At 46.3% G+C, this 16,445-nt stretch overlaps 1 protein-coding gene across 1 annotated transcript in view; it reads right to left on the reverse strand.

The window, feature by feature from the left end:
• DLG2 (discs large MAGUK scaffold protein 2) overlaps nucleotides 1-16,445 on the reverse strand; it is a 1,591,953-nt gene that overhangs the window by 355,082 nt on the left and 1,220,426 nt on the right. The window contains exons 12-13 of the mRNA XM_084842537.1: nucleotides 11,168-11,304; nucleotides 2,711-2,855 (exon numbers count right to left, since the gene is read on the reverse strand). Coding sequence (XP_084698663.1) covers nucleotides 2,711-2,855; nucleotides 11,168-11,304 — 282 coding nt within the window. The remainder of the gene's footprint in view (nucleotides 1-2,710; nucleotides 2,856-11,167; nucleotides 11,305-16,445) is intronic.

The raw sequence follows: 16,445 nt of genomic DNA on the forward strand, positions 1-16,445 counted from the left end.
AAGGGGAAGATATACCCAACTGAATGCAGATTTCCAGAGAATAGTAAGGAGAGACAAGAAGGCCTTTTTAAATGAACAATGCAAAGAAATCAAAGAAAACAACAGAATGGGAAAGACTAGAGATCTCTTCAAGAAAATTGGAGATATGAAGGGAACGTTTTGTGCAAAGACGGGCATGATAAAGGACAAAGAAGGCAGGGACCTAACTGAAGCAGATGAGATTAAGAAGAGGTGGAAAGTATACACAGAAGAACTATACAGGAAAGATCTGAATGTCCCTGATAGCCATGATAGTGCGGTCACTGAACTTGAGCCGGACATCCTCGAGAGTGAAGTCAAGTGGGCCTTAGGAAGCATTACTAACAACAAAGCTAGTGGAGATGACAGTCTTCCAGCTGAGCTATTTAAAATCCTAAAAGATGATGCTGTTAAAGTGCTGCACTCAATATGCCAACACATTTGGAACACTCAACAGTGGACACAAGACTGGAAAAGGTCAGTTTACATTCCAGTTCCAAAGAAGGGCAACGCCAAAGAGTGTTCAAACTACCGCACAATTGCGCTCATTTCACATGCCAGCAAGGTTATGCTCAAAATCCTACAAGCTAGGCTTCAGCAGTATGCGAACCGAGAACTACCGGAAGTACAAGCTGGGTTTCGAAGAGGCAGAGGAACTAGAAATCAAATCGCCAACATTTGCTGGATCATGGAGAAAGCAAGAGAATTCCAGAAAAACGTCTATTTCTGCTTCATTGACTATGCTAAAGCCTTTGATTGTGTGGATCACAACAAACTCTGACAACTTCTGAAAGAGATGGGAGTACCAGACCAGCTTACCTATCTCCTGAGAAACCTGTACGAGGGTCAAGAAGCAACAGTAAGAACCAGACATGGAACAACCGAGTGGTTCAAAATTGGGAAAGGAGTACGACAAGGCTGCATATTGTCGCCCTGCTTATTTAACTTATATGCAGCGTACACCATGAGAAACGCCGGGTTGCATGAATCACAGGTCGGAATTAAGATTGCCGGGAGAATTATCAACAACCTCAGATACGCAGATGATACCACCCTAATGGCAGAAAGCGAAGAGGATCTAAAGAGCCTCTTGTTGAGGGTGAAACTGGAGAGTGCAAAAGCTGGTTTGAAACTCAACATTAAAAAAATGGAGATCATGGCATCTGGCCCTATCACTTCCTGGCATGTGGAAGGGGAAGAAATGGAAGCAGTGACAGATTTTATTTTCTTGGGCTCCAAGATCACCGCAGACAGTGACTGCAGCCATGAAATTAAAAGACGCTTGCTCCTTGGGAGCAAAGCTATGGCAAACCTAGACAGCATAGTAAGAAGCAGAGACATCACCTTGCCGACAAGGGTCCGTCTAATCAAAGCTATGGTTTTCCCAGTAGCAACGTATGGCTGTGAGAGCTGGACTATAAGGAAGGCTGAGCACTGAAGAATTGATGCTTTCGAACTGTGGTGCTGGAGAAGACTCTTACGAGTCCCCTGGACTGCAAGGAGGTCAAATCGGTCCATCCTAAAGGAAATCAACCCTGAGTGCTCATTGGAAGGACAGATACTGAAGCTGAAGCTCAAATATTTTGGCCACCTAATGCGAAGAGAAAACTCTCTGGAAAAGACCCTGATGCTGGGAAAGACTGAAGGCAAAAGGAGAAGGGGACGGCAGAGGATGAGATGGCTAGATAGCATCACCGATGCAATGAATATGAACTTGAGCACGCTCCGGGAGAGAGCGCAGGACAGGAAGGCCTGGCATGCTATGGTCCATGAGGTCACGGAGAATCGGACACGACTGAACGACTGAACAACAACAAATATTAATTACTACTCCCACTGCAATAGTCTGTGTATTTCCATTTGCATACATGCATCAATGGAGGGCCCCAAACTCCATGGCACAGCCTTTGTTTTCCATGGATATGGTTCCAGGCTGAATCTCCAGTTATATGCACTGACGGTGCAATCCTATGCATGTTTAGACACCAAACAGTGGAACTGCAGTGGGCAGTGGAGGAGGGACAGAGCGGTCTGCTCCTCCTCTGCCAGTTCACTTGATTTTTAGCTGTGGAGGAAGGACAGTCCCTTCCTCTGCAAGCAGCCGAGAAGTTGGCAGACAAAGGAGGGACTGATTAGTGGAGGAGAGGAGTCCAGTTTGGGGGTGGAGCTCAGCAAGTTTTCACTAGCTTCACCACCCGGATGCCAGTCCATGGACCCCTGAACTGGCCCAACTCAGCGAGCACTGAACCGAATCTGGCAAGCTCGCAGTTTCTCAGCTCCTCTTTTTCCCATGGGCCTCCATTTTGCATAAAAATCACAGGCACACTACTTACATAAATCGCCAATTGTGTAAAATGGCAGCCATAAATTGCACCATTTACACAAAATTACAGGCATAAATAGTTTAATTGACCAGGAGCCAGTGAAGCTGCTGCAGTTGGGGAGTTGCATGTTCCCTGTAACTGGCCCTGGTCAACAGTCTGGCCTCTGCATTCAGGACCAGCTGAAGGTTCGGAAGAATTTTCAAGGGCAGCCCCACATAGAGCATATTGCAGTAGTCCGAATGGGATGTAACTAAGGCATATGTGATGGTGGCCAGATCAGACATCTCTAGGAATGGGCAAATTTGGCGCATAAACCCCCTTGGAAGCAGATAATGACACATAAATACGACAGGCAAATAATTACTTACGATGAGTAATATCTGGTGGGCCATAAGGATCAGTCATGTAAATGGTGGTTGGCTTCCCAACTTTTAAATAAACTACGTCAGATGTATTCTTCAATATTGCTACTGCTTCTTCATGCGTTACTTCTTCTAAACTGTAATTATTTACCTAATGGTAATAAATAAAGAGAAAGATGCATTAGGCTGGTGTGATACAGGCATTGGAAACTGGAATGAAACTACTAATCAAAAGGACAAATGCTTACCCAAGGAATACAAAAAATGATTACAGGTAAGAAGTTGTGTAGCTCTAGAGAAAATCCCATTAGGATCTAGAATGCAAGCTGGTGGCATAGCTACTGTACTAGTTTCAAGGGCTTGTGGAGAAGTTTCAAAATGAGTACAATTTGCAAATGTCCTTTGCTAATCAAAGTGCAGCTTGATTGATTGAATGCCATCAGGCTGGCACTTAATGGCCATTTGAACTGGAGAACTTTGATAGGGGATTTGACTTCACTGGAAATTGCTGGTGGAACTTCTTGCTGTATTTGGCCAAATGAATCTAATGCTCCTATTGTCCATGGAGTTTCTCCTGCACTTTTTATCATTCCTAACCAAATGAAAACACACACACACACACACACACACACACACACAGTGACAAGTTTCTTTGAAGCTCTCAACTGATCTTCCTTTTAATCTAGTATCTATTTCTTACATTTATACCTGGCTTTCTTCCAAAGAACGTAAGAAGCCGGATCAGACCAAGGGTCCATCTAATCCTCCAGCATTCTGTGCACACAGTGGCCAAATTGCTGCCTGTGGGAAACCCATAAGCAGAACGTGAGTGCAATAGCACCCTTCCAGTCATGTTCCCCAGCGACTGATACACGCAACTATACTGACACTGGAGCTCATCGTGGTGTAGATGGTTCTCCTACTTTAGCCTTATAGCAATCGTGTGAGGTTGGCTGAACTGAGAGAAAGTGAGTGGCCCAAGATCAATCAGTGACCTTCATGGCTGGGGGGACAGGGGGCTGAAGCTGGGTCTTGCCTGTCCTAGTTCAACACTGTGACCACTACAAGACACTGGTTCCAGCCAATTAATTTTCACTAGGGATGTACGAATCCCTTACCTTGTTCTGGGTGGGGGCATCTGCGGTGGGGGGGAGGCAATCCGTCCCTCCCCCCGGAATCCTCCCTGGCTAGATTTACATAGCCTATTACAACAAAGAGCAGGGGCGCAAATGGCGTAGTGGACGTCATTTGTGTCCCTGCCTTTTGCTGTGACAGGCTACATAAAGATTTACATAGCCTATCATGGCAAAAGGCAGGGACGCAAATGGCGTCCGCTACGCTGGACGCCATTTGCGTCCGAAGAGAAGCAGCAGTGGATGGCGGAGGGCAGCTGGATGGACTGGACCTGCTGACGACCAGGTAGGGTCCATCCCGGGGGAATTCCACAGGGTGGCGGGGGGGAGTCTGTTCCGCCACATACTCCGGGGGCCCGGATTCTTTAGAATCCGCCACAGACTCACTGGAGTCTGCGGCGGATTTCTCCGCCATCCCTAATTTTCACACACTCATCTATTTAAATAAAAGTACATATTATCAAAACCTGATGATTTTCCTGAGATAGGAAAAGAAGTTTAAGAAAGCTCACAATTTAATAAACAAACATTACCATTCATTGACATAAGAAGTGTGCTCTCCTGCCTCCTACAAAGAGTGCAGGCATGAGCAGCTTTGTGAGTACCCTGAATGAGGGGAGGGCAACTTGGATGTGGTGTTCCCATGCACTTTGGTAGCTTAGGGCATGGCTTGAAGGGTTAAATAAGCTCACCCCATGTGGTGAAAAGATTCATTTAATGAATCTAAAAAAAAAATAGTGTAGAGCTGGAAAACATGCAGAAAAGGGCAACTAAAATGATCAAGGGGCTGGAGCAATTTCCCCATGAGGAAAGGTTACAACTGCTGGGATTCTTTAGCTTGGAAAAAAGGCAAGTAAAGGGGGACATGATAGAGGTGTACAAAATTATGCACGGTGTGGAGAAAGTGGATAGGGAGACACTTTTCTCCCTCTGTCATAATCCTAGAACCCAGGGCCATGCCATGAAGCTGATTGGTGGGAGATTCAGGACAGATAGAAGGAAGGACTTCTTCACACAGCGCACAGTTAAACTATGGATTTTGCTACCAGAAGACATAGCGATGGACACCAATGTGGCTAGCTTTTAAAGGGGGTTAGGCAAATTCCTGGAGGATAAGCCATCAATGGCTGCTAGTCCTGATGCCTCTATGCTACCTCCAGTAATCAGAGGCAGTGTGCCTATGTACACCAGTTGCTAGGAACATGAGTGGGAGGGTCCTGTTGCACTCATGTCCTGCTTGTGCGTTTCCTGTGGTTGGCCACTGTGTGAATAGAATGCTAGACTAGATGGACCTTTGGTCTAGTTCAGCATGGCTCTTCTTATGTTCTTATGACAAGTTTAGGGATGGATGGACTCATCTGCGGCCATGCTTGGTGGGTGCTTGCCGAATTGCTACTATTACCTGCCGCCAGTTACCGGGCCGCATGAGCCCTGGAGGGCTCGGCAAGGGGTCCGGAATTGTCCTGCAGCCACTTGCTCCCTGATGCAAGCCACCATTTTTAAGCAAGATGGCGGCTCCATAATTTCCATATTTTTAATGTTGCGCAAAATGGCAGCCAGGCAGGGCTATTTCCGCAACATCAGAGGCTAAATCTCTGAGCACCCTGCAGCTCAGCGAGCAGTGTCCGGGGAGCCCAGCAGGAGGGAGTCCGTCAGACTCCACCCCACTTTCAGGCGCTCATAACATCCATAGATATGTTTATGTAATGTAATATTAGCAAATTGTAAAATAAAAACTTTTAAAAGGAGAAGCTTCCAGGACAAGTTTGCTAAGACAGGATAGGAGCATTTTGGGTCATCGTCCCAGCGAAATGTTTGGGACCCCTATTTGGTACCAGTTGCAGTCTCTTCAGAATTTTGCAAAGCCAGCCCTACATCAAGTGTGTTTCAGTCTGGATGTGACTCAACAGGGCCAGCTCCAGACTTGGGGCCCTCAACAAATTGCGCTCTATGCCCCCCCCCCGATGCCAGCAACTCCCTGGCCCCAGGCTTATCCCTTTTTGCTCAGCTGAGAAGTCCAAGAGCCAAATCAACACTCAGACTAGAGGCTGCATTTTCAAGGCTTTAATTCCATTTACCCTAATGAGGCATACAGATGCAAATTGCTAGAGACTCACAGAACACAAAAGAAACAGCCCTCAAGGAGTTCAAAGGAAAACTACAAAAGTTGATCTCTGTTTGGGAAAAACAGCAGCGAGCTCTCTTAACTTAAGGGGTAGGAGGGGAAGATCTCCCCCCCCCCAACACTTCCAGGAGCAGCTGTTGATACCGAGCCAATCGGGCAGAGTGCCAAAGTTCAGCCCCTGCGACTTTCCGCTTGTGCCTGCATTTGCTAGGGGTGTACGAACCCCACTCACCGTTCTGGTTCTGGGCGTCCACAGTGGGGGGGAGATGATCCGTCACTCCCCCGAGCTCCGTTCCGCGGCTCTTCTGCGGAGCCACCGGCCGGGCTCATCCGCAGCCGGACTTCCGTCCACTGCCAGTCTGCGGTCGCAAATGGCGTCCGGCGTAGCGGATGCCATTTGCGTCCCTGCTTTAGCCGTGATAGGCTACATAAGTATTTACGTAGCCTATCACAGCAAAGAGCAGGGAAGCAAATGGCATCTGCTACACCATTTGCATCCCTGCTTTAGCCATGATAGGCTACATAAATATTTACGTAGCCAATCATGAAAAGAATAGCGATGCAAATGGCGTAGCAGATGCCATTTGCATCCCTGCTCTTTGCCGTGATAGGCTACGCAAATACTTACATAGCCTATCATGGATAAAGCAGGGACGCAAATGGCGTCTGCTACACCAGACGCCATTTGTGCCTGCAGACCGGGGCAGTGGACGGCAGTGGATGGACCGGACCAGATGGCGGCAGGTAGGGTCTGTCCGGGGAGAATTTCATAGCGTGGTGGAGGGGAGTCGTCCATTCCACCATGGACTCCGGGGGAGGTTCTTTAGAATCTGGCCTCATTGGAGTCCATGGCAGAATTCTCCGCCATCCCTAGTGTCTGCGTCTTGAGTCTAAAAGTTCAGGTTGTTCTTCCTTCGCCTCCCTGTCCACTATCACTCCCAGGGATGTGAGAAGGGGGGGGGCTCTCCATGCAGCTGTGCCTCTGAAGTCTGGGAACGTTCCTCCCCCACATGCTGCAGCTCTTCTTCAGAATCTGAGCTACTCTGACACTCTATATGCTCAGAGGCAACCCTGACAATCTGCCAGCAGTGGTGGATAGCTACTAGCTACTTTTTTTTTAAAGATACTCCAGGGTACTGGGCCTGCCATTTTAAATTACCCAGAAATCCCCAGAATTATGCTACGTTGGTGTCAGGATTCCTTTTGCCCCCACTGAACTTCAAATGCCAAATGAAACACAGACAAAAGTCTTCAATCTACAGCTTTTAATCCATTTCTTCACAGTGTCATACAGATGCAAATTCCCAGTGACTCTCAGTCTACAAGGAAATGCCTTCAGGGGGTTCAAAAGGTAGCTGCGAAAGTTGTCCGCTGTTTGAAAGGAAAGCAGTCTCGCTAGCCTAACTTAAGGGGTGGGGGGAGCTCTCTCTCTCTCTCTCTCTCTCATGAGGTCTCTAGGTGCAGCTGTTCACGCAAGGCCAATTGGGTAGACCGTCTAAGTTCCATCCCGGCCTTATCCCTCTTTGCTCTGCATCTGGGTCTGGCATCTATTAATTCACTCCTCAAACCTGCCTCTCCCTGTTCACAGTCTCTCACGGTGTGTGTGTGTGTGTGTGTGTGTGTGTGTGTGAAGAGGGACCTTCCTCCTCCAGCTGGACCTTCAAAACCTGAGGAACCTGCCTTGCCATGTCTGGGCTAGCCTGGGAACATACCTCTCCCATGTCTGGTGGTTCTTCTTCAGAATCTGAGCTACTCTCCCACTCCCTGCACTTAGAAACACTCCTGGCAGTTGGGTGCTGGGGACACTGCAAATGATGGTGCAGAGACCCACTCGCCATCATTTTTAAAAATATGGCAGTGCTTGGAATGGGATCACAGAGCATGTCAGCACCGGTGGACCATGCTGGAGCCCCAACAGAAGCCTGAGGGTAACAGCTGCTGATGCCAGGCCTGTGGCTAAAAAGTAAAAATTACCATAGTGAAATAGTTGCTTTCTAGGAAATGACACAGGCATAGGATTTTCCATCAAAAATGGTTAGGGGATTTTGGGCCGACAATTTTTTGTGTGAATACTATTGGTGGAGAGAATGGTTGGAATCTTCCTGAAGTTATGTCTGTGAACCTAAGCAAGTCTGGGAAAATTTCCTGGATGAAAGACTGTGAGGAAGGAAGCCCCATCTTTGCTGCTCATGGCTCCACAGGGAAAAAAGGGGGATACAAAGGCAATCAATAAATAATCCCTCATGTTTGTTTTATAGTGTGCATCCCTAGTTGGCCACTTTCAGTCAATTTGGAAACATTTCAGCATCATCTTTGAAGATAAGAGGCTCTCAACAACTTGGGTTCCTCCGAGCAACTTTTGTTTGCATTCAAGAAAATCAAGCTGGCAGGAATGTCGGAAGAACGAGTGGAAGGCATGCAAAGAGTTCCGGGGAAACGTACAAATTTTATTTAAATTTCTTGCTCAAGTGGAAAATTGCCCTTTACATCTGCTGTGCAGGGCTCATTGGGATTTGATTGGATTGTAACTAAGAGGGAGAGAAGTGCCAATTTTTGCCATGGCAAAGTTTTGTCCTTTTGTGAAAAACCCTTCAAAAATCATTTTGTTCTTCTAGTGTATGTTGAAGTGCAACTTGAGTGAATATTCTCCAGGGAACATCTGCAAACTGGCGGGCCATAATTGGTCTATTGCTGCTTATTCATGTGGCCTTTTTAAAGCTCGACGTGATTTGGAGAGCTCTAAAAAACCGGAAGCAGCTCTTTTTGCTGAAGGCCTAAAAATTGCTTTAAGAAAGCAAGCCTATTGTTTCACCTAATTGTCTCTGTATTGTCTCTCAAATTACAAAACTGAATGGGTTGCATCTGGTGTTGAGTGGGTGTAGTGGTGGTGATGGTGGGGGAACAGTTGATGCAGTTACATGTCTTTGTCTTCCAGAAAGCGAGGTTGCTGGTGGCCTTGGCAGTATCTGGTTCAATAGGTCAATACGTTTCTTTTGGAGAAGGAACCAACACACACACACAATCATGTGCTATCAGCCAGAACTTGACCAAAAGGGGCATCATCATCTAGGGATGGGCGAACTCACTTCGGCTTGCTTCGCCATGCGCCAGACCCTCGCCAGCCACCCAACCCTGCTTGTCACGTGTGGCAAGCCACTGGGTGTTTCACAGGCACTTGGAGAGTGGTACATGGCATCCCACTCCTCTGTCAAGCTGCCATTTTGTGGAAAATGGCACCTTGCCCTTTTCTGTAAAGGGCCCTTTTGCACAAATGGTGGCTGTAAATAGCCCAATTATGGCACATTACAGGCCTAAGTGGTCTAAATAGACAATTTACACCTCTGAAGTTGCGTAAATGGGCCTCTTTAAGGATGCCACTTATGTAAAATCGGCCTTTACAGACAAGGTTGAGGCATCATTTTGCACAGAATGGCGGCTTGGAGGTGTAGTGGGGACCACCACGCTTGCTCAACTTGGCACATGCTGAGTCAGGCAAGCATAGTGTAGGGGTCCACAGATTGGCATCCGAGGGGCCAAGCCAGCAAGAAATAGCCAGCCCTCAACATCCCTGTCATCATCTGAGGAGACAAAGTTATCAAGGACTGTCACACATAAGTGTGGATTCTGCAGTCTTTGCTGTGGAAGACACTCCCATGGGAGACTCAACAGATGTGGTGGGGCTGGGAGGACTCAGGGGTATTGGCCCTACAAGAAGCTGATGAGGAGGACAACTTTCACAAATGGAATATACCTTGCTGAGCATTAGGGTCCTCCAAGGAGGCCGTCTTTTGGGAGCCAGCCTGTTCACAGTGCACTGTGGGAAGGACATTGCAGGCTCTGGGATTTGGAAAGCCCTCAGGCAAGATGTCCTCAGCAGGAACCATTCCCTAAGTTGGCTCATGTCCTCCTCATGACTGTCACTGCTGCCTGTGTGCTTGGTCTTTCTGTTTGGGCCCAATCTGTACTGCCACACAGAGGGAGACAGCGAGGCAAGTGGAGGCCATGTCTCTTTCTCTCACAACTTGCTTGGAGGGGACAGGCAAGGAAGCCACAGAAAGGAGCAGCACAGCCATGGTTGACAGTGGCCCCCCTGCTGGGATGTAGGCCTTGGCAAGTGCCCAGCTATACCAATTCCTCTCCCTGTCCATGGGTAAGGAGCAAACTCCTAATTGGCCTCCTCTTTTCCCCCTTTTCCTCCCTTCTCTATCTCCCAGATGTCCCCAATGACCTTATTTCCTCTAAAGGCTCTACCTCCTGTTCCTCCCTTGTCTGTCCTGTTCTCCTTCCAGAGGTTGCACCCACTGCCTCATGCAGCATTAACCCTTGCTGTTCCTTTCAGTTGCTCGAAGGCTTCAGAAAAGGAAGGGGCACAGTTCTGGGGCTCATCTTCTCCCATGCTGCTCTGCTTTCCAGGGGCCTGAGACCACAGTGTAGTTGGTGTTCTGTTCTAGATGGCATGGTTACGGTGTCACTAGGGATGCCAAAGAAATCCACAATGGAACCAAATGAGTTCGGATTTTGTTTAATCTGACCAGTGGATTCCTCAGTGGACTGGTTTTTCTCAAGTTGCACAGATGCCACAGACTTGCTGACTTTTTTTTTTTTTTAACTTTCTGGAATTTTATGCATGTAGTCATAGAAAAATATGTAATTAAAAAAAAACTAGGCAAAAATTTATGTATTTATTTATTTCATTTCTATACCACCCAATAACCGAAGCTCTCTGGGCGGTTCACAAAAATACGCATTTCCCATAGGTTAAGACATAAAAAAAGCACACGTGGGGGGGATTTGCACATTTCTGCAAGTGCGAATTTGCACAAATGTGAATTTGCGCAAACTTGGGAAAATGGGAAAAATCTGATTCCAACAATGAGCAGATGGAACAAAAAGTACTTGACAATCTGCAAAACGCAGACATAACGGATTTCACAAAATTTTATTTATTTGTTTGTTTGTTTCATTTCTATACTGTCCAACAGCTGGAGCTCTATACATCCCTAGGTGGCACCGACCTGTCATTGAAAAAGAATAGATCTGCTGAAGTATGATTTCTTTCAGGGTGCCTGCACACAGCAAGGAAGGAATAAGGAAAGAGTATTTTTTGTCTTGAACCAGTGGATTCTGTACAACTCAGTCTGAATACACATTATATTACACTCACGCCATCCACACACACATAAACGTTTGATATCAACTTCTCACCATAAGGAGCCGGTCTCCAACTTGCAACCTCCCATCCTTCTGCGCTGCCCCGCCATCAATAATTTTAGTAACGTAGATACTGTTGTCTCCGGGGATGTGCTGATTCCCCACACCTCCGGCAATGCTGAACCCCAGACCTAAGGAAGAAAACAGGGGAGGAGAGGCTTTATTCAAATTGGACTATGGATATAATATAGGTCAAAGCATTTTTTGGCCAAGTGTTTGCCAGGCTGGTGTACATGGAGATCCACGTGTGCTATTGTTGGAGGACTTTAGAGTGGCCATGTGTCTTTTTTTTACGGAGAACAGTCCTCTGTTTGAAGATCTGCTAAAGGACTGTCCTCTATTTTGAAGGTGTCCTCTAGTTGAAGGGCTGTGTATTTCTATTTAAATTATAGTAATGATTTTAAAATGTGCGCCTTTATATATAAATTAGCATATACACATTTATGCAAATTAGTGCCTTCTTTTGTACTCTTTTTTGGTGATATATTTCCTCTTTTGGGGAGGCTGTTCATAAGTGGCCACCACAGAGAACTCTCAAAAGCAGAATTCATTGCGACAGAAAAGGTGCATATGTACACTGGGAGCTGCCTTGTCAGGCGTCAGATCATTGATCCATCTACCACAGTAGTGTCTGCTTTGACTGACAGTGACTAACTAGGTTCTCAGGCAAGGCTAGCCATGATTATTTCTCCTATCCCTGCTACATCAGATCTTTTAACTAGAGAAGGCAAAAACTGAACCTGGGACCTTCCATGTGCAAAGCATGTGCTCTTTCATCCATGTTTGGTGGCGGTGGTGGCTGTTAAAACAAGGGATGAAGGGATCCCATCAGTTCTGCTACACAATTGCTCCAACATTCTGGTATCATTCGCATTCCATTCTAGCAGGAATTTGGGACTCCGGACCATTGGCAATGGATGCAACCTGACAATAGTAACTACAAAAAATGAAATCCATTGTTTGTACTCCCTCTGCTAATCCCAAATATGAGCAGGAATGCATGATCTCTGAAAATGCTCACAAATTTATTTATTTATTTATTTATTTATTGCATTTATACCCCGCCTTTTTTCCTCTTGCAAGGAAAATTCCTTTTAAAAAATGTGCACTTCAAAACCCATGCATTTTCATGCTTTACCGTCTGTGGGGGAAAGTGCGCATTGGGATACATTCTTTTTTAAAGTGCACATTTTCCCCATTTGAAATGTGCATTTTCCCATTCAAAAACAAAACAAAAACCGGTGCAATCAAACATGGGAAATGAGGCCAGTCAAGCTTCAAATGGTGTTCAAGAGTATTGTGCTGATCATAGAAATCTCTCATTTGCTTATTCCTAGGGGAATCTCAAAATCAGGGGTAGAATCTGATAGAGGCTGATTTCATTAGCATCCCTAGTCTAATTATTTAAAAAGAAAATTGTCATTTTCTGAAAATCAGTTCTATCATTTAATTTGATTTTGGGTGGGTGGGTGGAGAATGTAGACCTTTTTTTAAGGGTTCATCTCTTCAGAAAGAAGGGACATCTCTCTGACACTTCGCTATACCCTGTGGCCGGGGTCCTCAAACTTTTTTGGTCAGTGGATACATTTGGAATTTCAGAAAATCATTTCAGAATTTGAATGGCTACTTAAGAGTAGGGATCTCAGATAAATCCATCTGGGGGCAGCAGGTGGTGGTGGAGTTTGACAAGTTTCCCTAGGCTCAGCCCCTCAGACTTCATTTTGGTTCCATTGGAAGGACAGATAATGAAGCTGAAGCTCCAGTATTTTGGCCACCTAATGCGAAGAGAAAACTCCCTGGAAAAGACCCTGATGCTGGGAAAGACTGAAGGCAAAAGGAGAAGGGGACGGCAGAGGATGAGATGGCTAGATAGCATCACGGATGCAATGAATATGAACTTGAGCACGCTCCGGGAGAGAGCGCAGGACAGGAAGGCCTGGCGTGCTATGGTCCATGGGGTCACGAAGAGTCGGACACGACTGAACGACTGAACAACAACAACAAAAGCACCCAACCCAATCTGCAGTGAGTCGGGCCAGTTCACGGATTTTCTGGGAATTTGGCACATTTTTGAAGGTCCCGCAATTTGCACAATTTTCTGAGCAATTTGCAGAAATTATGGCTGAATGTGTGTAAATTATGGCCAAATTTGCATAATTTGTGCAAATTTGGCCGTAATTTGCACGTGTTGCTCAGAAATTTGTAGAAATTGCAGAACCTCCCCCACCCCACGCACAAATATGCCAAAGGTTCCTGGAGTTGAGGGAACAGCCTGTAGCTTGGCTCGAAGATGCAAAGCAAGTCCTATATGCTGTGGAATGCTGTCGAGCCAAAAAAGAAATGGATTTCTCAGTGACAGACATCCCTACCTCAGAGCAGCGCCATTTCAATGGCTAAAATGTTGGTCAGCCAGGCAGGCTAGCTGGCTGGAAAGCCTGCCTGTGTAGTTACAAACTGCCCTCCCTCCCACTGAAACTTGCCCCTTTTACAAAAAAGAAGGGGTCCCCCAGCCCCAGACTTGCACAGAGACTTGCACAGAGAAGGAAAGGGGAGCAATCTGGGCTTTGTTAACATTTCTTGCAAGTACTCACAACACCCCTTTGTACTCACAAAACATCCCCTCCCCCAAGTGAACAGGTGGTTGTTTGCCCATCCTTAGGCTCTCAGGTGCAATGAATATGGACTTGAGCATGCTCCGGGAGACAGCGCAGGACAGGAAGGCCTGGCGTGCTATGGTACATGGGGTCACGAAGAGTCGGACATGACTGAACGACTGAACAACAACAAGGCTCTCAGGTAGAGGCATTTCCACCCCTGCCATCTGAAATTTTTTAAATGGAGATGACAGGGATTGAACCCAGGACTTGTGCATGTGAAGCATGGGCTCTAGTATTATCTCTTTGTTTATCTAGACCGCTATGAGTGCCCAGCAGTGGTTACTGAGGGCCCAGACAGAAGTCTTTCTCAGACCTGCTGAGATCCTTTAACTCAGGGGTGGGCAGTGTCTAGAGGCTGAGCGGGACATATTGCCCAACTGGAATGAACTGGGGCCAGCCCAGCCCCTGCCCAAATTGCTGGCACCAAAATTTCCAAGGCAGTGGCAAAAAAGGAGAGTTTCTCTGAGAAAACAAGGCACACAGGAAGCATGTGCCTCATATACCAGCAGAACTGTGCTCCCAGGAGGCTTTCGGGGCTGAGATTCTCTTTCCAAAAAGAAGCGCGCCGCTCGCATACTTTGTTTTCTTGGAAAATTGCCACTTTTTCACCACAGCAGTGGCAAATTTGGTGACGGTGGGGGAGGGGGAGGGGAGCAGGTCACAGAAACAGCCATGGGGCTCATGTGACCAGCAGGCTGCACGTTACCCACCCCTGCTTCAATTGGAGCTGGTGGGGATTGAACCTGGGATGTTCAGCATGCACACCATGTACTCTACCCCTGAGCTATGAGCCACATGCTCATGGAAGGTCTAGATTGAATCCTCTGATTGATTGATTGATTGATTGATTTATAAAAGTAGATATATGCCACTTCAGAGTCCTAAAAAGAGCCTCCAAACACAGCTCACAAAAGAACAAAAGCAAAATGTACAATTAAAACAAACAGTTCAAATACAATAAGCTTAGTTTCTCTAAGCCAAGCATTGAGGCTGCCTCTTTAAAACATGGTGCATTGATGTACTAGGAGATGTATCTCAATGCAGCAGGTGCTTTGACAGAATTGTGGCAAGAAGCTGTAAGCTGAAGCTGTTGCCATATTATGTATGTTGCCACACAACCTCTGTGCACCTTCACAGCTGTCAGGGTTGGATCAGAGCCCATAGAGCCCCAAAGCAGTTCTGATTCTGAGGAAGAGATAGATACTGTGGGAGAGGAACCCGCGCACTGTTCAGAGGTGCCGCCGGGGGGAGAGTCCCTCCATGCTCACATTCCTGAGAGTGGTAGTGATCCTGGCAGGCAGGGGGTGGGACAACTGTAGCTTCAGGATGCTAGGCGCTGGCAAAGGGACAAGCGGAAGATGGAGGGCACCGAGAGGAGGCACTCAGCCCGCTTGGCGCAACATCAACAGCTGCGCCCCGATGCCCCGGGGAAAGGCATGGACTTTCGCCCTCTAGCCCTTAAGTTCAAAGGTTTCCCACCTCTGTCCTCCAAATGGAGATCAACTGATTCACTAAGGCTAGAAACCCCTGGTAGGCAGCTCTTTTATGTTTCCCTCATTAGTCTCAGGCAGTTAGCATCTGTAAGCGTCATTAGGTTGAATGGAAATAAAACTTGGAAAAGAACCCTATCATCTCTGTGTTGATTCTGGCTACTTGAGGATTTCAGAAGGCAGCAAGGGTGCTCCTGACAATAGCAAGCAATAATAAATACTGTGTTCAAAACCAGTTGTGAAGCCCCAAGTACCATGATTGGATCTGAACCCATTTAACAGTTGGGGGAAGAGATTGTCTGAGGAGGCAACTGATACATGTCCAGGGAAATCTATCTGAACTGAAGTGACAGGGCGGAATGATATAAAGCGATTGTTCAACATGAGAAGGAGCCAGTCGCTAGGGATGTATGAGAATTTTGTTTCTGATCACAAATCACTTGGAAATGCCTTGTTCACAATCCTGAATGCAAATGGGAATGCATTTTCTCTGAAATTGTTCACAAAATCCCAAACTTAACTTCACGTTTACAAAATGTGAACATGAAAAATGCACAACTTTCTCAAAATGTGCAACTTTCTCAAAATGCACAACTTAACTTTCTCAGAATGCACAACTTAACTTACTCAAAATGCACAACTTTCTCAAAATGTGCAACTTTCTCAAAATGCACAACTTCCACAAAATGCACAACTTTCTCAAAATACGTACATTTCAAATCACTCACGTTTTAATCTATGGGGGAAATTTGGGCACTTTTGAAAATTTGTGCAAATTTGGGAATCATTTGCAGAACTTTCAAGTACAATAACTGTTTTGCACAATTTCCCTGTTCACACAAAACAAACAGCAATTGCGAATACGAGCGCAAATCGAGGAGAGACAAGCAGCAAGCTGATATTCACACCATCTTGGTGAGCTCGAACATGGCTCATTCTCCCATCCCTACCAGTCACTACATTTCCGCTGAGTGTCGTTTGTTCCCTTTTAATTGATAACCACTGGAATCAATTTCAGTCTAAAAGAGAACATCATGACATCCTTACAAACAGTTGGCAGGCAGTATTCCAGCCAGCAGACCTCTAACTGATAAAACACAAAACTGTTTGCATCACTGCATTCTT

This window comes from Heloderma suspectum, chromosome 3 (genome assembly GCF_057233095.1).
Source record: "Heloderma suspectum isolate Gila_16-S chromosome 3, 16-S_ref, whole genome shotgun sequence".
NCBI lineage: Eukaryota > Metazoa > Chordata > Lepidosauria > Squamata > Helodermatidae > Heloderma > Heloderma suspectum.